Source organism: Miscanthus floridulus, chromosome 7 (genome assembly GCF_019320115.1).
Source record: "Miscanthus floridulus cultivar M001 chromosome 7, ASM1932011v1, whole genome shotgun sequence".
In the NCBI taxonomy this organism is placed as follows: Eukaryota; Viridiplantae; Streptophyta; class Magnoliopsida; order Poales; family Poaceae; genus Miscanthus; species Miscanthus floridulus.
The window spans coordinates 109,836,593-109,859,513 of record NC_089586.1 but is presented as its reverse complement, the minus strand read 5'-3'; the positions used below and the strand labels follow the sequence as shown (position 1 = coordinate 109,859,513).

Below are 22,921 nucleotides of genomic sequence, written 5' to 3'. Positions count from 1 at the left end.
CACGGCAACTTGCACGGCTTGGCTGGCTGAGAGCTTTCGTCCGTGAAAGCGAGGGACGGCCATTGGCACGTCGTCACGTCGAGCCTACAAATGTCACTTCGCCAGAGCCACCTTATTAGAGACGGCGATTCGGCTACGATAAGAAAGGCTTATGCCGTGTCGACCAAATGAGTCCCGGCGTGGGAAACAGTATCCTACCCTCCAAACAAAGGTTCCGTTGGTTTAGCTGAATTTAGTTGAAAAACATTGCTCCGGCTAAATTGTTGTGAGAAAAAAATATTATTTCATCTGAAAAAAAAAGTCGAACAAACCGATTTTAAGGTCAGCCGAATGGCACCAAAACGCCACGTCTCGATCAATACTAATGGAAGCCTGTGAACTGTGAATCTGAAATATCTCGACGAGTGGTAGAAAATTATTTGACAGTCATGGCAATTGGCGAACATGTCCAAGGAGACTGTTCATTCTGGTACAGTATTTTTTTAAGTAGACGGCGATGGGGCCACGGATCTACATTATTGTACTTGGCAGAGGCGCTGCGGCAGTAAACTTCTGCTCCTTGGTCGCCTACGCTGCTCCAGGCTTGCGATAGGTGATGATGGTGAATTTGATGAGCCCCTTCTTGTAGCCCTGGATCATCAGCGGCATCACCATCGCCCCTCTGATCGTCTTCCATCCTTGAGACAGAGACAAAATTCAATGCCAAACCGATTCAGGTCCCGATGGGTTCAAGAGTTTTTGCTGCAGTCCATACTCAGTAACAGAGCCTTAACAAAGATGGGTGGGGGAGAATTAAGTTGCATACCGCTCGTCAGCAGAGAGGTGAGGCCCTTCCATGTTAGTGCTGATTTTATCACAGCGGGCCAAAACGGGGCCACGTTCTCCGACCAATCAGCTGTGTTGATATCCTGGCACCACATGCAACAACGAAAAAAATCTTTTATGATATGTTGATTGATATCACATAGGCAAATTGCCAATTTGGTGTGGTCCGCTAGTAGGTGGATAGAGAGGTAGTCAAGATCTTGACGACGCAGATTTGTAAGCAAGCTAAATACAAAAAGATCTTTCAAATCCAATCAGAATTCAGAATACAATCAGTATTTACCTCGAGAGACAGTGACTTTGCGATGTTCACATAGTCTGAAGGTGAGCACCAGTCCGGGAGGTAGTATGCATCGCATATCCTCTTCAGGAGGCTCAGTTCATCGGGTTTCAGCGAGGTTTCAGATGGTTCGAGGTTCCTATGGCACCATGTCACGATGATTATTGTCCCTCCAGGAGCCGCGACGCGTGCCAGCTCACTAACAAACTAATACGAGAGTCAGATGAGAGTTCAAGCAAAACACATTAATAATTCAATAAAATAGTAAGTAAAATCGACACATTCAAATATTCATCTAGGACTTGGTCACTTGGATTCAAATATTCATGTTGTTCGACCGGAATTACTGAATAAACCAAACTTTTAACCACCCTCTTTAGTTTTTCAGCACCGTGACATTTATCTCACACCAGTATACGTTCTGGACTGCAATCGTTGCATATTCTTCTTTGTTTTTCCGAAGCAGCTGACTGGATTCAGTCCAGCTTGTATCCAGTATCCACACAAAAACCCACCGGCCTTTCTGGGTTAAGATCGGTGGGTTTCTGTGAACTTTCTTCTTCTCGGGTGGTATACCATCTGCAAATGGTGTGATTGACTCTGTGTCTTTTGACAATATTTGAAAGATAAGGCAGCATGGCTGTGATTGACTCTGTGCCCGATAACTCTAAAAGTATCCACAAAGGAGATCGTTCCATATTTGATATGCTTTCTTTTTTCCAGTTCTAACAAACGCATTAGAAAAAGGGCAGCATGGCGACCCTTGCCGACTTGCCGCAATGCCTTTACATCATCTGATTGCAGATGTCGATTTTTTTTTTGTGGAAAGCCATGCCGCCTTGTCTTTAAAAAAAGGGGGGAATAGAATACGTTACCTTTCTCTTGTCCGGCATGTGCTCGCCACTCTCCATGGACCATACCAGATCGAACTGCCCATCAGGAAACGGTTGCTCCAGAGCATCAGCAACTTGCAGAGTAACCTGCTTCGTCACGCCGGTCGCCGGGGTGGAGGAAGGGAGACGTTAGAAACTGGTGGATATAGTCAGTCTCAAGGGTAGCTGTATAGGTAATTCACCAATCGAAAACAATTTGCAAGAGAGGTAGGAGTTGGTGCAGTGGCCACCTGATCCGTCAACCCCTGAGCTGCAGCGAGAGCATTTCCTCTTTCAGCTTGAACAGGGCTCAACGTGATCCCATTGCACTGCGCTCCGTATTTCTTCGCCAAGTACCTTGAGCTACCACCAATTCCACATCCAACATCTACTATGTTTTTTGGTGCCTTCTCCGGATCATCTGCACGCAAAAATAAATAGGAAACCTAATAAAACATGAAGTCTGCATTGGGGTGCATCAACATGAGGATAGAATTGTGATTGGAGATTTTACTTTGAAAAAAAGTAAAGACACACATGTGTATGTACACACATACAACTCATCCCTACGAATGCACGTAGGCATATACTACCAAACCAGCAATATCTCGGAATTGCTTTGTTTGTTAGTTACTATACTGGTTGTCGACGTAAACATCGTCGTCAATAAACAAATGATTAGTTCAAAAGGTGAGTACATGTACCAAAACAAATCATAGACTCGAACTTTATGGGTGGAATTCACCAAAAGAAACCTAATTAAGTGCAGTTCGCTATGAATTATAATCATTGCTCGTTTTTGGATCTCCAATGGATATAGCCACTGTAATCAGTGTTGGTACTCGTAGGCTCCTAGCTGCAACTAAGAGAGCAGAAAATGCATCCAAGATTGATACGGAGAGTCACAGATCTTGCCGTCCAATCCATGAAGATAGGCAGAATGCATAACCCATGAGTCTGCAGTTTAGGGCATGTTTGTATGAACTAAACTAAAGTTTAGTCCATGTTTTGAATGCCAAATAGAAGACCTAAACACTAACTAATCATAGTCTACCAAAAACTAAAAGAGACTAATCGATGAGTAGAACGCATTAGAAAAATGAAAATTTTAATTAGTTCACGTTGAGTGCATTATCCAACCATACACTACTAAATTTCAGTCGTAGAATCAAGAGCACTCCAATCGGGCAGCAGGTAGCAAGTCTCAATCGCACCACTGTTTCAGAACTCAGAAGGGACAGCGAATAAACAGATTACACTTCCGTCGTTCCATCTCAAGTACAGCACATTTCTGCCAGCAATCCCAACTCGAGCTCAGTTTTCCGCCCTCAAACCGATGGCGACACGGCCAAGGATCGGTCATCAGATTTGTTCTGTTTGTGATCTTGATTCTTGAGTGGCTCTCGACGATGCTGTGCGGGTACACTCAGTATTAGATCGCAGGTTAGCGAGAAAATTTTATTAACAACCGTAGTACAGTACTACACCGGACAAAGGAGCAAGCAAGCGAAGGAACAAACAGCGTGCAGGCCTCGTGCCGTGAGTCGTTTTTCTTGTACCCGTACCATTTATATTGCAGAGAAAAAGCTGGGCCGTTTGCTAGCTTTGCGAGCCGTTTTCAACCAATCAGGAAGCGATATCCTGAGCCGGTCCCAGTGGACCCAAGCGTACGACCAGGATATGCGGGCGTAGACGACGCACCTGGGGATGGGACGGCGGCGAAGGCAAGCGCCTCCTCGATCATGCGGATCTGGGCGCGGCGGTGGTCCGCCATGGACGCGGCCTCGCCGGAGTCGTAGAAGCCGTGGTGCATGTGGTCGCCCCAGATGCTCTCCCACAGCCCCGACGACTCGTCGTACAGCCCCGCGATGCCCTCCTTCAGGCCCGGGGGCGCCGGCGCGGGGGCCTGAGCCGTCGACGAGGCCATCGGACGCAGGCTGACGACGCCGCCGCGTCGGCGAGGGCGGGAGCGGCGCGGGACGTGCGAAGGGGCGCGGTGGTGGTGGCTGCCGCGGCGGCAGGCTGTGAGGCTCGTGGAGGATTGGGAGCAGTGGAGCAGCGCCGCGTGAGCCATTTGCGGCGCCGGGATGCACGGTACTTAAAGAGGCCAAGGCGAGGGGCGTGGGCTGTGGCTGCTCTGTGCGCGCACTGTTCTGCAGTACTACTGGTAGTCTAGTGAGCTGTAGTACTATATTGGTAAAGCAGAGGTACCGGCAGGCAAGCGTCTCCAAAAACAAAACAAAAAAAAAAGTACCAGCAGGGCAGGGACAAGGACAACGTGATGTGGACTCCTGATTATTTTAAGCCCTCACGTTGTCTCCTGATTATTTTAAGCCCAGAGATTATGCCAAACGCTGACGTTTCCAATTTTTAATTACTAATTCAACATATCCAATAATTGCAGCATTCAACCCCATAAGTACCTTTAATATTTATATAAGAGTCTACTACTAAAGAAATGAGCTGAATACATTGCAACAGATAGCAAACACCAAACATTGAACAAAGATTGAACCTTAAGTAGCTAAATCTTCAGTATATGCTGGCAAGCAGACACAACAGACCATTGACCTGAATTTTCAGGCACCTTAGGTATTTTTTTAGCTACGGGGCTTACTTGATCTCTGCTTTCTCCTACTACGAGTCCTGAACAACTAGCTAGTATGGGCTTTTCAATCTCTGCTTTCTCCATTTACAACAGAAGCAATACCGTTGCTTCATCAAAAGGGAGCACAAATATGCAAAGTTACGGATGAAACCCTAGCGGATTAAGAAATGGGGAAGGAGGTGCATTTGGAGAACTCACCTGCGAAGGCGGAAGCAGAGCTGCTGGTGCCGCTATCCGAGCCGACATAATCTAATGAATCTAATGAATTTATGCATCATACAGGTGATTGTGCACACACGATATCAGACTCGACATAATTTTTTTAGCTACCACGCAGGAAAATTGAGCTTCGAGCAGACTAGCCTTCGCCATCCCTGTTGTTGGGTACACTATAGTGCAAGTGCAATCAAATCTGACAGGCTGGCTTAGCACCTAGGACCGGCTAGAATTGAGCGTATCGATTTATCTTAAAATTTAACTGTGATGTTTTTTTATATTTATGGTAACTTTGTCAATTTTAAAATATACCAACTCGGTCTTTAAAGGTGCTCGTAGGGATAAGATGTGTGCATATACGTTGATAAGGCAAATATAAGTGGTTGCTTCTGTAAAGTGTAATTGGGAAAAAAAAATACTAGCACCGGCAGCTTGCAAGGGTGCTTCTTCATGTTGCTTTGCTTCGAAACTCCATTCGTTTTCAAAAAAACAAAAACAAAAGGTGACTATATCAATCTGTTCAAAAGGTAACTATATCAATCTCCTAGAATCACTCCTATTTTTATTGATAGAATATACAACAAATTAACTATTTCAAACTAAAGTTCCTCAAAATCGACTGATTGTATAAACTGTTTGCGCTTAAGAGTATAGATTTAATTTTTTAAAAACTAAGGGAAACAAGTATTGACCAATAAAATATGAATAAAAATATAGAGAAAGATTTGGCTAGTTTCTTGAAGTCCTTGGAGTATGCTGAAATGTGAAGAAGAAACTGTATGGACTAAATTAATAGCCAAATGAAAATACAGAGTGGAATTTAGAGTACCTAAAGGACATGCTATCAGTTATTCAGTAGCCTTCGCTATCAGGTTGCTAGTGCTAGTACAGTACATGATTGTGGATTGTACTAGAATTGATGGAAATGCAAATCCGGTGAGAGCGATAGGTGAGGCAGATGGGCCACAGGGCCAATACGGACGCGGTGGTCGTTTTGCAAAATCGGAATTTGTCCATATTTTCTGGAAACGAGAAACGGTCGGCCCAAACTTGACTAGAATCAGCCCGCACGCATGGCCCAAATATAGGCCTCACTCTAGTACCCAAGACCCGACATAGTTTCTTTTTTTACGTGTGCTGTATAAAAGCCCGCAGTTCCATTTTTCGACATTTTTTTTGTTTTGATGAGGTGTACTAGCCACACTTTATCATACTTCACCTTAAACAAGTTTGATCAAGTTGACAAGTATTTGGTTAGTAACTAGACAAGATTCTTTTATGCTCCATTGTCATAGAGTAAAAACACACACCAAGATTCCCTTAAACATAGCACAATGAGGCTCAAAATTTTTCTAGCTACACTCACTTAAGGTTAGTTGTGGCAAATTATGGCTGGCACCATACATAGAACTTGTGACAATTTTAAATGATAAATTCAATATTTTGGACAATTTCAAACAGTAAAATCCTATTCAAATTTGTGAAGACGACAAGTTACAGAGATTTGTCAAACTTTTTTAGCGTTTTTTTAAAAACATCATCACCATTTTCTATGAGATCAATGGCAGAGATTCATCAAAAGTCTCAGGAGGGGCTAGTCTTTAAAAATGAGTACTAATCTTGCATAAACGGTAAAGGAATTACAATTTAGCAAAGGGAAATCGCGTTGGACAGGGGGGCCGTGGCCTAGCTTGGCCCTAACAAAATTCTGCCCCTGTATGAGATTATAATTATAACAGTATATAATGAGATGGTGAACTAAGTGTTATATTTGAACATTTATTCTGGCTACAAAATTTAAATACATTTGAAACAACATTTGGTCCAAGCTGGCACATTAATGGAGTGTTTGGTTTGGGGAATTAACTTATTCTAGATAAGGTGATCCATCATGCGTTCATCTTTTAAATTTAGTGACATAATTTCATTAATCATACTAGTACTAATTATTAGCTTGTGATGAGTGAGGTGGTGATTGATCAACTCATTCTATTCCACAAACCAAATAAAGAACTTGAGAAATAAGATGATGATAGACTACCTCGTTCCACAAACCTAACACCAGTCAGCCAACAAAGTGAAACAACATGTCGTTCGAAAAGGTATAAATAAATAAAAGACTACAACAGAATAATGGTCGTCAAATGTCTTATTGGACGGGGACAAACATTTTTGCAAAAACAAATGAAAAATTAAAAAAAAAACTCCAAGAGCACGACGCACTCTGCTCGCTAGCACTGAGTGGCCCAGTCCATGGAGAAAGTACTTTCTCTAGAGTCAATGTTCGCTAGATAACTTGGGCCGGTAGCAGCCCGCGGGTCACTCGATTCCATTTATTCTGGGGTGCTGCGACGGATATGGGAATTTGAATGGACGATGGATGCCAGTAGGCTGAACATGTGCATGGTGTATCTCGGGTACGAGTGGTGGTCCACGAACAGTGTCTGCTATGCACCGCGACATACACGGTACGCTTCGGTCCCTAGCAATTATACGTACGTACTCTAGGCGACAGAGGTGCCACCGCACGCTAGGCAATCATGCCGAAGCGAAGCGGAACTCGCACAACTGTCTTGTTGAAGCGCGGAGGCCAAACCTGTCGGCGCATCGGCAACAGGGCCACCCGATCGACGGCAACCGGCCCGGCCGGGGACAACCATGGATCATGGATGCGAGGTGCCATGCCATGCATGCAGGCACCAGGCAGGGTGCTTTTCGTTCCTGCACTGCTTGCATTCGCTCCCCAAACCAAACCAGGTGGCCTACTCCGAGTACTGAACTGCCACCTACCGAGAAGCAACAGCAGCGGCGCCAACCAACGCGACATATGTTCTCGTTCTGGACCGTGTTCAGTTCTCTCACTTTGCGGGCAGCGTGCAGTGGCATCGCTCCATGGCTTTCTGAATTCTGAAGAAGCACGTGAGTGGCCCCAGTTGCACACTCAATAAGGGCCAGGCCGGGCGGCTGGCTACTAGCTAGCTTTGAGCCATCTTGAAGGAAAGGGAGGGGTGTGGTCTGTGAATGTGAGTGGCATTCGTGTCCAACCTGTCCGACTAAAACTTCCTATTGATTATTGATAGGATGATCTCCACCAATTTTATTCAACGGACAATTGGATTCTTACTCGCGCTCTAATTGGGGCGCTCAGCCGCTCTCCTGGTTGGTGAGCCCCCGTCGCGCAGCGCTATGTAAAGGAGGTGAGAGTTGGAGCTCGAGACACGAGGTTCACTGCAGCCGCTAGTTCCCCACCGAGTTTAACCTTAGTCCGATCTAGAGGGAGCGCTGTGAGCGACGGGAAGCTCCACCTGCCCTCGCCTCCGCCACTGGACAGCTCCTCCACGTCGCTGCTACATCTACGGCGGCGCTATGGTCGCGACTCGGTCCAGCGAGGTACATAACCAAAGTCCTTATCTAAGTTATGTTTTACCCACTAGATCTACGCCTAGATAGTCCAAGACATCTATCAATGGCATCAAGAGCCAGGTTCTAGTGCGAAATTTAGACTAGGGTAGAAAAGTGAAAAGAAATTAGAAAGAGAACCTAACCCTAACCCTAACCCAAGAAGCAAGGACGAAAAGGGGAGGTTCCTACCTGGGTACACTCGCCGCCGTCGCCACCGCCGTCGTGCGGGAAGAAGTCCCGCCACCGCCGGCTGCCTGATGGCGCCGCGCAAGAAGTCGTGCGAAGCCAGCACTGTTTTCACCGTCGCACGAGCCGGGACTCAGGGCACCGTCAAGCGGCCGCTCGACGGCGGCGCGTGCGCCGGCGAGAGACCTCGCAGTGGCGCCGTCGTCCTCCTCCCGGCCGCAGACCTCGCTCGCTCTGTGCGGGGATAGAAACGGAAGGGAACCGGACTTGCTCCGACAGCGCCCGGTGAGAGGCCCCGTGGCACCGCCGTAGCGCGGGAAGCCGGCGCTTCACCGAGCCACGCACACGCGCTAAGGACGCCGTCGCTAGACCGCTCGACGGCGGCGCGCTCACTCTACGGTGGGCGCGCGCACCGGCGAGGGGCCCAGCGGCGGCGCCGCCATCTCCGACCGTCGTGGTTTTGGGGAGAAGTGGAGAGAAAGTTGGGTGCCGCGGCTGAGGAGAGCAGACGGGAGAGGAAAGGAAGAAATGAAATTAGGGTTTCGGTGACGCGCCGTGGCAGGTGGTTTTGATCTCGCGAGAACGACGGACATCCGTCGGATCAGGATCAACGGCTCCGTGCGCTCGGGTTTCTTTTAGCCTAGGCAAGTTGAGGAAATCCCGGCCCAGGCCCAGGTTACGGCATGGGACGCGGGGGAGCGCAGCGCGAGACGTCGCCGGCAGCAGTGTGCGGGAGCAAGCTAGGCCGAGCGCGCTGGCGAGCGGACGAGATAAGCAGGCCGCTGGGCCGCGCGCGCGGGCGCGCTAGCGAGCTGGGCCGCGGATCTGATTTTCATGTTTTCGGCCCAAATAAACAAAGAAATACAAAAGTTTTGTTTTATTATTTTCAGAAGCAAAGTTTTGATGTTTTTTGTCTAGTTTAAATCTCTGTCAAAATTTGAACCAACGGGATAATTTTTTCAGAGAGCAGATGAGTACAGAAAAATGCTTCTGAAAAGTAGATAAAGAATTTTTTCATGTTTCCGCTGCAAAGTTTAATGTTGATTATCTTCTAATAAAATTCGAACCAACGGTAGAATTTAATTTGAAGAGCAGTTATATTTAGTAAACTAGGTAAATGCCCGTGCGTTGCAACGGGAACATATTATACACGATAACACATGTATGAGCGTGTGTTATACTGTTATCTAAAATAGATACCGCAATCATAATGTTCCGATCAATATTACACTTATGTACGAGCAAATTTTGTGGACAAAAGAAATGAAATGTGGTTTGCATGGCAGGATGAGGACTGAATTGGCGATCATAAGGCAGTGCAAAAAGCTCAAAATTCGAACCAAAATTGATGGACCACAACCAAACAAACTCACTGCAAATTACCCAAACAGCACGACATATGTTCTTGTTCAAACAAATGAGCTCACAAAATTTCCTCGTACATAACTGTAATATTGATCGGAACATTATGATTGCGGTATCTATTTTAGATAACAGTATAACATACGCTCATACAAATGTTATCGTGGTATCATGTGTTCCTATTGCAACGCACGGGCATTTACCTAGTTTATATAAAAAAATCATAGTAAACCTATTTGAAAACATAAATTTTGATATCATTTTTTTTATAAATTTAGTTAAAATTAAAATAGATTGACACTTATGTTAAAAAATGATTGATTTTCTTTTTTTAAAAAAGAAAAGAAATGTACAATCTTATACGTGTGAGTAAATAGTATTATGATATACGCATGTTTGTTCTTAGCATTGGTGACAGAGTAGCAGAGTACGAGAAGAGTTTGATTACGCAGGCTGTTTCATTGGGATTATTCTTATTCTTATCTCAAGAGTGGTGTCACACGTAATCCACCCGGTAAAGACGGTTCGTCGTTGCTGCCAATCTACGTGTCGAATATATGTTCCGGTAAAATGATGGACACGTAATATTGTTTGATTTTTGCTTTCCTAATTTGCTGCGGCTGTAATGGGAATTGAGCTGATCGCATGGAGCGAGTACGTGTTGCCTTTCTGATCTGATCGTATGGAGCGGTTTTCGTGTCGCACATGTGGACGGAATAATTATGAATATTTTAGTTGTAGAGATTATGATTATGTTTATCCTCTAATTAAATTAGAATCAACAGGAAAATTTAAATTAGAGGAGTAGTCGGATTTATTTATGTTAAATTATGGTATTGTTATTTTCTGACCAACATTGATGATAACAATATTATAATGAGTTTAAGTTTGAAGATTAAATCTCTGGTAAATCTTATACCAATGTGGTTAATTTTTCAGAAAGTAGATAAGGACCAAGAAATGCTCCTGAACTAATAGAATGTATTTTATTATCATGTTTCTATTGCAATGATGTTGATTATCTTCTAATTAAAATTGAACCAACGGGATAATTTAATTTTGAAGAGTAGCTATATGTCTTCCAAGTTAATTTATGAGTTTTATGCATAAATTCTATTTTCTGTCCAACGATGATGTAGAATTGATGCAGAAGCATCTTGTATGTTTTATTTTTAACCGACGAGATCTCGGCCGCATGACAACGGGCTACAATGTTGGGCTATGTGAAAGAAAATGCTCGAGTTAAGCCAGTTCAGAACTATTTTTTGTTAGTTTACTAATTTTGTGATTAAATTAGAATTAATGAGAAGATTTAATTGAAAAATAAAGTATAAGTGAATGTTTTATGATAAGAGTTGCAATAAGTAACATGCATGTCTAATTTGATCAACGTTGAATTAAGCATGCGTGTTTGTATATAGATTTATTCCTCATGGAGAGAAGTTTTTGCATAGTACTTATGCTAGTCTATCCCGCATAGCGAGAGAAGTTTAGGTAGCTCTTATGCTGTCCTAGTATTGACCGTGGCACAATAGAAATGCATCGTCATGGTCAATAATAACTAAAAGATAAGAAAAGATGCAAACGTGACTTGCAAAAGTACTACTAATGAAAGACCTCATTGAGTTCTTAAAGTAAAATAAGGAAAGTGTACTCCTAAACGGATCAAGAAATAATTTTGTTTACATGACATAATCATGTGAATAAAGTAAGTTATAAATGTCTTCTCATCCACATGTCTTCTAAATAGTTCTCGAAATTATGGCAGTAAAGTTCAAGCCATATTTCGAGGGAGAGAATATTAAGATCAATTAAGAAAAATACTCTTCATTAAGAGTGAGATAAAGATTAATTAAGATGAATGCGACCGTTGGAGGAGTACAACGGTCACAACAATGATACCCCTAAGCAGAGAAATAGCTAAATTCTTGAACCTTTTATAGTTCTGATAGAAAGATAGCGTAGTCAGCCTCAAAGATGTTAAGGTGGTGCTTAAAGCATCATATGAGGTTTTAACAAATTAAACCCAAAATAAGATATTTGATGATACACCATTTTTAGAAAAAAATAGGAAGATCTGGGGAAGCATGGTATGTAGAGGTATGTAGAGACATAAGACTTAAAGAGAAGAGGGACTGCGTGCCCACTCTAGTGACTCAGGAGCAATAAGTTTCTCTCAATACCTGTTGATGTTGTATGACTAATACAACACCTATTGTTAGCTCTTCGAAGAAAATGAATAATATAAACAAGGATCTTGTAATACAGGAGCCTGTAGAATCAATTGCATCTTGGCAATGAAGAGCAACAATAGCCCCATATGAAAGTGCCAGTAGCTAAGGCCTAGAAGGTTTCAAAGAATTAGTAAACCAATTTTTTTGATGACTATAAAGTCTATGTTAGTAAAGAAATTCAAATAGAGGGTGATCCCACCTTATTTGAAGAAGCCATGAGAAGCATTTACTCTTTTAAATGGCAAAAAGCTATAGAAGTTAAAATAAATTCGATGAATACCAACGATGTTTGGGACTTAGAAGAAATTCCTAATGGAGCTAAAATAATAGGTTGTAAAAGGGTCTACAACACAAAACGTGACTCCAAAGGGAATGTAGTAAGATATAAAGCACAACTTGCAGCAAAAGGCTTTACGCAAAGATAATGAATAGATTACAATGAGAGTTTTCTCTCCAGTCCCATGCAAGGATTCTTTTACAATCATAATGGTGTTCATGGCACATTACGATTTAGAGTTACATCAGATGGATGTAAAGACGTTATTCCTCAACGGGGATTTGTATGAAAACGTTTACATGGTACAACCCAAAGGTTTTGTCATGGAAGAAAGAGAATGTGTGGGATGCAGTCTGTAGAAATTTATTTATGGGTTAAAACAAGTCTCTAGACAGTAGTATTTGAAGTTGATGAAACAATAAGAAAGTTTGGGTTTTAAAGAAAATAAGAAGGACAATAGCGTTTATGCGAAGTTCAAGAATGGAAAATTCATTTTCCACATCCTGTGAATAGATGATATTCTACTCACTAGTAGTGATGTTAATCTGTTATTGGAAAAGAAGAAGTTTTGTTCTTAAGTTTCAATGTAAATGATCTTGGTGAAGCGTCATTGGTTCTAGGAATCAAAATTCACCGAGATAGAAGAAAAGTGGGTATTAGGACTATCGCAAAGTCATACTTAGAAAATATTCTAAAGAAATAAAGTATGCATGCGAGTAAACCTACGCCTGCTCCTATAGTCAAGGATAATAGATTTGGAAACTTTAATTGTTTTAGAAATTGATATGAGATTGATCAAATGAACATGGTTCCATATGCTTCAGTTGTGGAAAGCTTGATGAGTGTACAAGTACAAGTAAGAATTTACCCTGACATAATTTACGTATCCGGGATATTTTGGTAGAAGTCTAGTCCAGATATAGATCACTGGAATAGAGTTGAAATTATCTTGCAACTTTACAAAGTATCATAGGCCTCATGCTGAGTAAGAAAGAACAAGTACTCTAAAATAGTTGAGGGTACACATGTTAAGTCTTGGCGAGATGTGTAGTGAAATCCACAGTAGTTGCTAACACTCGCAGTTAGAGTATTATTGTGGAAAAGCTCCAAAAACAGTTGTGGTGTCATCAGTGATGCATACCAGAGCATAGCTTGATACGAGGCTTAAGGAACAGACAAAAGGAGGTTAAAGGAATTAGTACTCAGATTTAACAATGGTAGTCAACAACAATAACCATTTAAAGTAGTTAACTCCTAAGACAACAGGTCAAGTGTGCTGCCAAACACATTGACATTAAGTTATATGTTGTAAAGGAGAAAATCCAGAATCATTTTGAAAGCATTGAGCATTTGAGCACTAAGCAGGTACTTGCGGATCCGCTTACCAAAGGCTAACCACATAGTGCGTTCAAAGAACACGCAGTCGGTATAGGTTTACGGGAAAGCCTATGATTTCTAGATACTGAGGGCCTAGTTGAGAATCTGTTTCAAAACAGAGAGGTGCATTGTAGCTGTTAAATCTAATGGCATCTGACCGTGATGATGAGGCACGCTCTATGTACTGATTTATGATGAAATGGGAAAAAGATAAAGTAAGTTAAGTATAAGACATAAGGTGAGATAAGAGGGAGAATGTTAGGTTGATCTCCACCAATTTGACCCAACGGCCAATTTGGCCCTTGACTCGTGCCCTGATCGGGGGCGCTCAGCCGCTCTCCTGGCTGGTGGGTCCCCGTCGCGCAGCGCTATGTAAAGGAGGTGGGAGCTGGGGCTCGAGACACGAGGTTCACTGTAGCCATCAGTTCGCCACCAAGTCTAACCCTAGTCCAATATAGAGGGAGCGCTGTGAGCGATGGGAAGCTCCACCTGCCTTCGCCGCCGCCACTGGACAGCTCCTCCACGTCACTGCTACATCTACGGCGGCGCTATGGCCGCGACTCGATCCGGCGAGGTACATAACCAAAGTCCTTAACTAAGTTATATTTTACCCACTAGATCTACGCCTAGATAGTCAAGACATCTATCACCTATGGCCGCATTACATCATCGTCCGGGTTCGGTTTCGAGATGGATTGATTTTCAGTGTTTGCATTGCATGTGTGATAAGTGTTAGTACTATATTATATAAGTCCCTCTCCATTACTGGTTTAGTTGAGTTACCATCACATCATCTAGTTAGCTAATTTAGGCTCATTGTCAATATAACAGGACTACAATACTTAGCTTTTTTGTTATATATGCTGGACATTTATTTTATATACAGTAATAAACATTATTATTTCGCAACACAAACAGTCAATTACCTCCATTCCGCAGCTGGACAGCATAACATACTATTCCTGGCTTTTTGTTTCGCACTGTTAGATCCTGGATGAGTGCGAGGACAAAATTACATGCAGAAGGTATGCGTGTGTTTATAGAATTGAGTGTGTATAAGCGAGAATTTTTGTTTGTTTTGTGAAGCAAGAATGTGGGCTTGAAAAGTTTAGAACTCGGGATCAAGCTGTAAAAGGCTCGAGGTTCACAAGTTTACTTGATCTCTAATAATATAAATGTGCTGAACTCGAACCTTGACTTATCAATCCATTCAGCTCGAGCTGAAATTGTGCTGACAAGGCTTAACTTTTATACTCACACATAGCAACGAAGTTTTGGGTATGTCAGTATCACGCGCTAACGTCCCTTGTATTACGATTCATTCAACATTTTCGACCACTTTCTTTTATAGGAAAAGGTTTACAATGTACGGAGTAATGTGCATCCATTTTGAGCCTTGCTTAGCCTGATCTAATCAACTTTGGTTAATAAGACCAGCTCTAATGTCAAGGTGGCTTGTGGTTATTAATTAACTCAAGTTAGTCTCGTCCCTTTGAAACTATAGGAACTAAGGTAAAATTAAATTTTCCCAAAAGGGCATGTGTCCCATCAATGCATATTATTGCTGGGCGCGTATGATCGAAGACGTGTGTGCATAATAGGAAAAAAGACAATCGTATATACAGCTATTACTTCATTTCTTTTTCTTAGGAATCTTAGAATCAGAGGAGGTCTATTTCTTAGTACAAATTTTGGATAACGCCTCATGGTATTTTTCTTAGTTATGCTGGAAAACCTACTCCGTTCGTCCCCCAAAAAATATTATTTTTACTATAAATCTGAACAAATATTTGATCAGATTCATAACAGAAACGACATTCTTTTTAGATAGAGGAAGTATGGTGCGGTGTCCCCTATTCACTCATTTACTTTTTTTTCTGCCGAAACACTCTTTTTGTTTGTGTTATAAATACCCCTATATCGTTCAGACTAAACGTTATGCTCTGAGTAAAACACATCACCCCTTCGTAAAACAAGACTTGGTTTCATTAATTAACGGAGGGGCTGGTGGCCATTTCCTAAGCATAATAAGCCATTAGTCCACAAAGCATGGCTAATAATATAGACCATATATTAGCCCAGCCATTAGTCCACAAAGCATGGCTAATAATATAGACCATATATTAGCCCAACCACACAGTAGATGTCTATTAGGAGTTTAGGACATACTTCATTATTAATACATGACCCTCTTTTTTCTCTAATAATAAGGTCAATTGAAGCTTATTAGTTGTCGATACGGGATCCATAGGATACCCCACAAGGAAGAGAGAAGATCTAGTCTAACTAGGATTCTTTTCATGAAATCTTAGTAGTAGTATTATTTTGTAATCCTACTAGGAACTCTTATTGTAAACCGACTAGGACTCTGACCTCCTGACTATATAAAGGAGGGCGAAGTTCCTGGAAGAACAGAACGCAACACTTTACAATCAATCCAACGCAAAGGCTAACGCTAACTGGACGTATGGCTATTACTCGATCACGATCGAGGGTCCAAACCAGGATGAATCGACTGTCTCTTGCATTTACCGTCGAATTCTGCATAAGCTGAAGCCCGAACAAACTGCCCCGAGTACCCCGTGGCAGGCTATCTGTGGTGAAACATCGACAGCTGGCGCGCCAGGTAGGGGCTTTCGACGAATTTGCATCCGAGAGCTCGACGGACCTCGACAACATAATCTTCTCAACGGGACAAACCTTCATCTTCGGTTCATAGATCTGTGAGGCGGACAACAATGGCAAGCTTCAAGGCCGTCTCCTCGAAGATTCGGATCACCATGAAGACCATTCTATTTCGGCGACTACGACAGATCAAATCACCGGAAGATTCGCGCAGCTCGTGATGTCCGATCCAACTCAGATTTCGCGGATTTGCGCATCCGACTCAAACTCAGGTTCCGCATCCGAGATGGAATCTTTACCGAGTTCTTTCGAGAAACTGAGTTCTTTTTCGACAGGGCTCCGGAACGTGGCCTCGGCCTATCAAGAAAACAACTCGGAATACACTCAGAGTCTTTTCAAGAAATCAGGTCCTTTTCCGTTCGGACTCCACAACATGGCAAAATCGTATCAGGCACGACCCGAAGGATCCCTCGATCCGGTGCTCAGAATGCCACTAAGAGGAGCTCAAGAAGGTCTCATACTGACTATAACATCTCAAGACTGCATCGTCCACTGGCCAGGTTCTGTTCCTAAGGACAGCGGTACCCAACTAGTCGACACGACGACGACAGCAATTCTACCCTACCAAGAAGGAGACTCGATCTGCGACCTTAAAGCCTCTACTAAAGTCATCAACAACTCTGACAGTTTGGAAACAAACACCGATATCAGAACAATTCACGCACAAGAAGTATTCATGGTCCGCCGACCTCGATCACCATTGGTCCCCCTAGAAGCACCCGACATCAGGTCATCAGATCAATCTGAGTCCAACATATCACCCTTTATTTAGGGGTATGATGGTGAGACCGAGAATCAGAAACAAGCCAGAGAAAGAAGAAATAGATTGAAATAAGGACACCAACGCCGTGCTAGGCAGCACAAGGAAGCTTAGATAAAATATGAGTCAGATCTGGCTGAGTACGATAGAAGAAAATCAAAACAAGAAGCCAAAGAAAGACGCGCGGCGAATACACCCTACAATAGGATCCGAGAAGCACTAGAAGAACTCAGAGCGACATCACTTCCTAGTGAAAAACAAGAACAACTCCGGGACCTCCTCCGATCAGCAGCCCTAAGGATGCACGACGAAAGGACTCACTCGAAACTACCTGCCAGGTCAACATCTCATAGGAAGGAAGATCAAAATCAGAGAAAGTCCGCTTTCGAGAGACTTGGTCCAAGTGGAAGTCACAATAGAGAAAGTAGAAGGGACCATAGTCAAAACTGCCGAATCGAACAACCTAGGAAGATCAGAAGCGAAGCACCCATTCAGACATCCCCACAGAACTACTCTTGCTAGAACGATAGTTGGTAGGAAGGAGGTGTCGAATCAGAATACAAAGAAGCCAGAGCGCACGATAGATTCTCCTGTTTTGCAAGCAGACTCGCTTCAATACGACTACCCCACAAGTTCAAACCGTCCAACCACTCTAAATATGATGGCAAGACCGAACCAAGGCAGTGGCTCAGGATTTACTCACAGTCGATTGAATTAGCCGGAGGAGACGACGATATCAAGACCTTGTTCTTTCCCATGATCCTAGAAACTATGCCCCTCCAATGGTTCAACAAGTTAAATCCAGGGTCAATCAGAAATTGGGAGGACTTGCAAGGAGTTTTCTGTACAAATTTCACGGGCATCATTACACACCCCATCACCCACGCAGAACTAAAAGGACTCAAGCAAAAAGGGGGAGAAAGTCTCAGAGATTACTATCGACAATTTGGTGAACTACATGCTCAAGTACATGACATCACCGAACGAGAAGTAATTGAAGCTTTCTCTCACGGAATTATGGCTAGGTGGCAATTTCAGGACTTCTGCAAAGAAAATCTGAGAAACAATGAAGAATTCAGACACACAGTAGAAAAGATGATTACTGCAGAGGAGAAGACATGAGAAAGATTCTCGGATAGAAACAACCAAGACAACCCGGATAAGCGAAATCATCGAGACATCAGACATCAGGAAAGAAAACATGGATCAGACAATACCGTGGCAGTGACTGATAAATCAAGGAAGTTTTCCAAACCCAGAGGGTATGACGACATTGAAAACATGTGTTGCATCTTGCATCCTAAAGGAAATCATAGCATCGGAAATTGCTACACCTTCAACGAGCGATACACAAGAAAAGATAATAAGGTAAACACTAAAGAAGACGATCAGAAAAAGATGAAAACAACCATGAAGACAAGGGATTCCAAAAATCCACGAGACTTGATTCAATTGATCTCACATTGTTCATCATATGTTGAATCAAGTTATGAAGCTTAGTGCACATCCAAACCCAATGCCAAGATAAAATTGAGTGAAGTTCAAGCGCTATCAACATACAAGTGCTATAATTCAAGTTGGTGATTCATTGGATATATTTGATGACTTGCAAATAATTGAGTTAAAGCTTGCTAGTTGGATGATCATGAGCTAACCAAGGTATATCTCTTGTTGATCATTTCATTTGGGTGCATATGATCGAGTTGATTGAATTGGATAAATATGCAATATTGCTTGCTATGAGATGTTTGAATGGATAAATTGATTAGTAGTCAAGTTTGGATTGACTTGTGTTGGATAAATTCATGAGATGACTTTTAGTAAGTGGTTTGAATGGATTTATGTCTTGTGAAAGTATTCAAATGAGTTGGTTTCAAGTTTGATTCATATTTGATGAAGTATAGCTCAAGTGATTGAAATATGTCCTATATTAAAAATTTGAGTGAGCTGTGATCTTAGCCATGTTTGAGTAATCAACACTTATTGGATTGGCATAAAAATTTGTGTATATGCTCTAGACTTATGGTATAAGATGCTGTATAATTTTCATGAGAATTGGATAAGAAATGCTTTGGTTTTGGAGTGGATCTTGTCGGTTATAGTGCAGCAGTTTTCAGAATGTAGCAGTGGTGGAAGAATTGAAATCTGGTAGCAATCTAGAAGTCAAATGAAGCTCAAATTTTTACAGCTGCTAGGTAACTTAGTATTGCACACCTCCACCAAATTTAGTGGTATTTGGATTTGTAATTTGGGAGATATGCTTATTTCTTTAAAGGGTACAAAATCTGTCGGAAAAGTGACAAATGTTGGATTGATCTAGAGTCACTTTGATTGAAAGGTCCTCAAGTTGGAAACATGTTTACAAGTGTTTGAGGTACCCAAGTTTGGTTTTGAGATGATATAAAAGCATGACGAGCAAAGAGTACAAGGCTATTTGATTGTGGAGTGTACTTTGCACACATTCTGTACTCAAATTTAAAGATCAAGATCAAACTCAAGATGAAGTTAAAGTTTAAGTTCTAGTGACTATTGGAAATCATTTGGTAGAAAGAAAAGAACTTAAACAAGAAGAAAGAAAATGACTTAAAGAAGGAATCGAGGTTACTCACCAAGTTAAGTCCATCACTTGGATCAATCAATCAAGTCATTTCAAGTGAGTATCAAGAATTATTTTTGGAGAGAAGTCACTTCTCCCTAGTGTAGGGGCTTGCCGCCTATGAGTAGGTAAACCAAGTGTGGTACTTAGAAGGCTAACATGGAAGTGGTGATCCAAGGGACATTTGAGATGCTTAGTTGAAGCAATCAAAAGGATTGATCAAGAAAAACATGTAACACATAAAAAGAGAGCTAGTCATGATATTTCAAGTGGTATTCCAAATAGTTCTCTCATGCAAGCAAAGATCAAACGATGAAGCAAGCTAACCACAACAAGAAAGTGCACTTGATCATAAGTGGTATTCATTTCATATGGGTGAAGAATGAACTTCAAAATAGTATCTATTGGTCTTCACCAAGCTTATAATTGGACTTCACATTGCTATTGGAGCAATAAATTGGAATCTATATGACTATCCTCTACTCCAACATAGCAAAGGTATCATTGTAATGTGCATGATCATTTCATCCCTTACTAGTATGCAGTTAGTGCATATAGTACATGCTTCATAGGATCATGCATAACAAATGAAATGTTTAAATTCATAACCTACCACTATTGCTTGAATGATTACTTGATCTAGTGGTTAGTATATGAATTTGTTCATGAGCTAGTGAACCCAAGTACTTGATTTAATATGGATTGCTAACAAGTGACAAGTACAACATTGGCAAGATAACCCTTACAAGAGGTGTGAAGAAGCTTGTCATTGGTTCAAACCGAACTTAAAAGCTTAAGATAATGATAAGAGTACAAGCACAAGACAACAATGCAAATGGATATCTAATTTGTATGTTTCAAGTGGTATCTAGACTTAAGTATTTCATCAAGAATTCATAAGTGATGTTTAGATTAACTCACAATTGATATCCTATAAGTGGTACTTATAAAGATAACAAATGTTCAAGAAATGATCAAAATTGCAAAATCCAACAAGTGGTTCCATGGTAGAAAATTCTTTCAAATAGTATCACATCTATACATAGTATCAATTATGCAAGACGATGGTTCCATAAGTGATCCTCAACTTTAAGTGATCATCAAATGAAGAATGCATCCCTCATCCACAAAAGCTCAAGTGTATTAAATGGATGACCCATGATATCACATAAGGGGAGGTGTCACACTAGTTGATATCAAGATCAAAGATCCTATGTGTGGTATCTCAAGAAGCCCTACACAAGATTCAAGTGGTACAACTTTCAATTGGTATCAAATTGGTATCTACAAGTGGGGTCATTCCAACAATCAAGTGATGTCCATAAAAAATACAAGACTCAAGCCTCAACCATCTACCCCAAAATGTATACCCTTGCATCAATGAGAAACATGCCTTTTATGGAAATTGATGACAAATGGGGAGAGAGTGTACAGAGATATGAAAGCTTATATAAGGGGGAGAGATTATATAAGGGGAGAGATAAATTGTGTAAGGGGAGAGATAAGATATGAAAGCTTAAGAGGTTGGACATGAATATGGACAAAGAGGGAGCAACATTGAAGAAAAGAGATGGATCAAAATTCTTGGACAAGAGAAGCACACAAGTAGGGGGAGCAAGCTCATGAACTTTGATTGATTGCATTTGATATATGCATATTCATGTGCTTGCTTGCATTGCATAAACTTTCAAATTCAATATGCATGCTTGTGTGGTGTATGCTAGTTGTAGAACTTAAATGATGATTTGATAACTAGCATGCATAGGATGATAGCTAGACACTTGGTATGGTTTACAAGTAATGCTAGTACCTTGCTTTTAATGTTGATCTCACGAGGTATCTAGTGATTTTATTTCCAAGTGACATCTAGCTAACCATGGTGCTAAGGATGAAGTTAAAGGTGCAACTCCGATTGGTATCACACTTCAAAGGTTTACTCTATACACCTTAGTATCATTCGGTAGTAATTACTCTCCCATAATTTCAATCTATGCATATGTGCAAGCTTCAAATTAAATACTCTAGCACATATGTAGGGGGAGCTAATACTACCATTTCGGGTTTGTGGTACTTGTCCAAAATCATTTACACATGGTAAAATTGCTTGGGCAAGCAACATGAATCCAAAAGAGCTTATTTTCCATATCTTTGTAGAGTTGTCATCAATTACCAAAAAGGGAGAGATTGAAAGGTCCTTGTTTGGTTTTGGTAATTGAGTGACAACCTAGGTGGACTAATTGTGTTTATGTGAGATACATAGGTGATTAGTCCACAGGTACATATGTGTGAGCAACATATGCCATGAAGGTGAAAATGGCTTGGAGATGTTGCAAAGCTCACACATGTGGTGATGAAGGAGCATATTGCACATGAGACATGACATTGAGTCATGTGATCAAGGTGGAGAAGATCAAGACAAGACTTGGCTTGATGGACCGGTTGCAAGCGTGAAGGGCAAGTCGAAGGCTTTGGAGTGATAGACCGCGTGGCGGTGAAGCTTGAGCAAGACTTGGCGCCGATGGACGATGGCAACGGTGAAGAGCAAGTGAAGTCAAGATCGATGAACCAATATGATCATGTGATGATATAAAGTGGATCATATCATTGTTGATCATGTTGGTGCATGTGTTGCATCAACATTGGAGGAGATAGAATGAAATGCACAAGGCAAAAGTATAACCTAGGGCATTTCATTTCACCGGTCATAGGTGTGTAGAGAAGTTTATGACCGGGTTTAGGATAGATGGCCGTGTTATCAAGAGGAGCAAACTTGTTTGCATATCGGTCATCTAAGTGCCACTCGAGTGATCTAACTTTGCATCGTCGCTAGGATCGAGTGGCATGGCAAGTTGAGTGGCTAACATCCTTTGGAAAATGATTGTGAAAATGGTAACACACATACACATGGTGGTGTACACTTGGTGGTGTTGGCACATTTAAAAAGGTGGTGAAGTTGGAGTTGATGTGGATCAACTCGGTGAAGAAATAGAGATGAGAAAGGTCCCACAGAGTGGACTGGACTCTGGTCACGCAAGTGACCGGATGCTAAAGGCCAGCGTCCGGTCAGTTATGGCTGACAGTATGTAGCGTCGGTCTATTGACCGGACGCTGATGCTGGAAGTGACCAAATGCTAGCAGGGTGCGTCCGGTCAGGCTGACGTATGGTGATGCAGGTAGAGCAGAGAAGCTATGAGTGACCGAACGCTGGGGCTGTGTCCGATCACGTGTGATCGGACACGCC

At 42.0% G+C, this 22,921-nt stretch overlaps 1 protein-coding gene across 1 annotated transcript; it reads right to left on the bottom strand.

Moving 5' to 3' along the window:
* Nucleotides 1-369: 369 nt before the first annotated feature.
* Nucleotides 370-4,145, bottom strand: LOC136464230 (probable tocopherol O-methyltransferase, chloroplastic). The gene is made up of 6 exons (XM_066463189.1): nucleotides 3,679-4,145; nucleotides 2,229-2,398; nucleotides 1,981-2,085; nucleotides 1,109-1,312; nucleotides 806-908; nucleotides 370-677 (listed from the first exon to the last, which is right to left on the bottom strand). Exons 1-6 carry the CDS (start codon nucleotides 4,049-4,051, stop codon nucleotides 568-570), a joined length of 1,065 nt encoding a protein of 354 aa, XP_066319286.1. The 5' UTR covers nucleotides 4,052-4,145; the 3' UTR covers nucleotides 370-567.
* Between the last annotated feature and the right edge of the window lie 18,776 nt (nucleotides 4,146-22,921).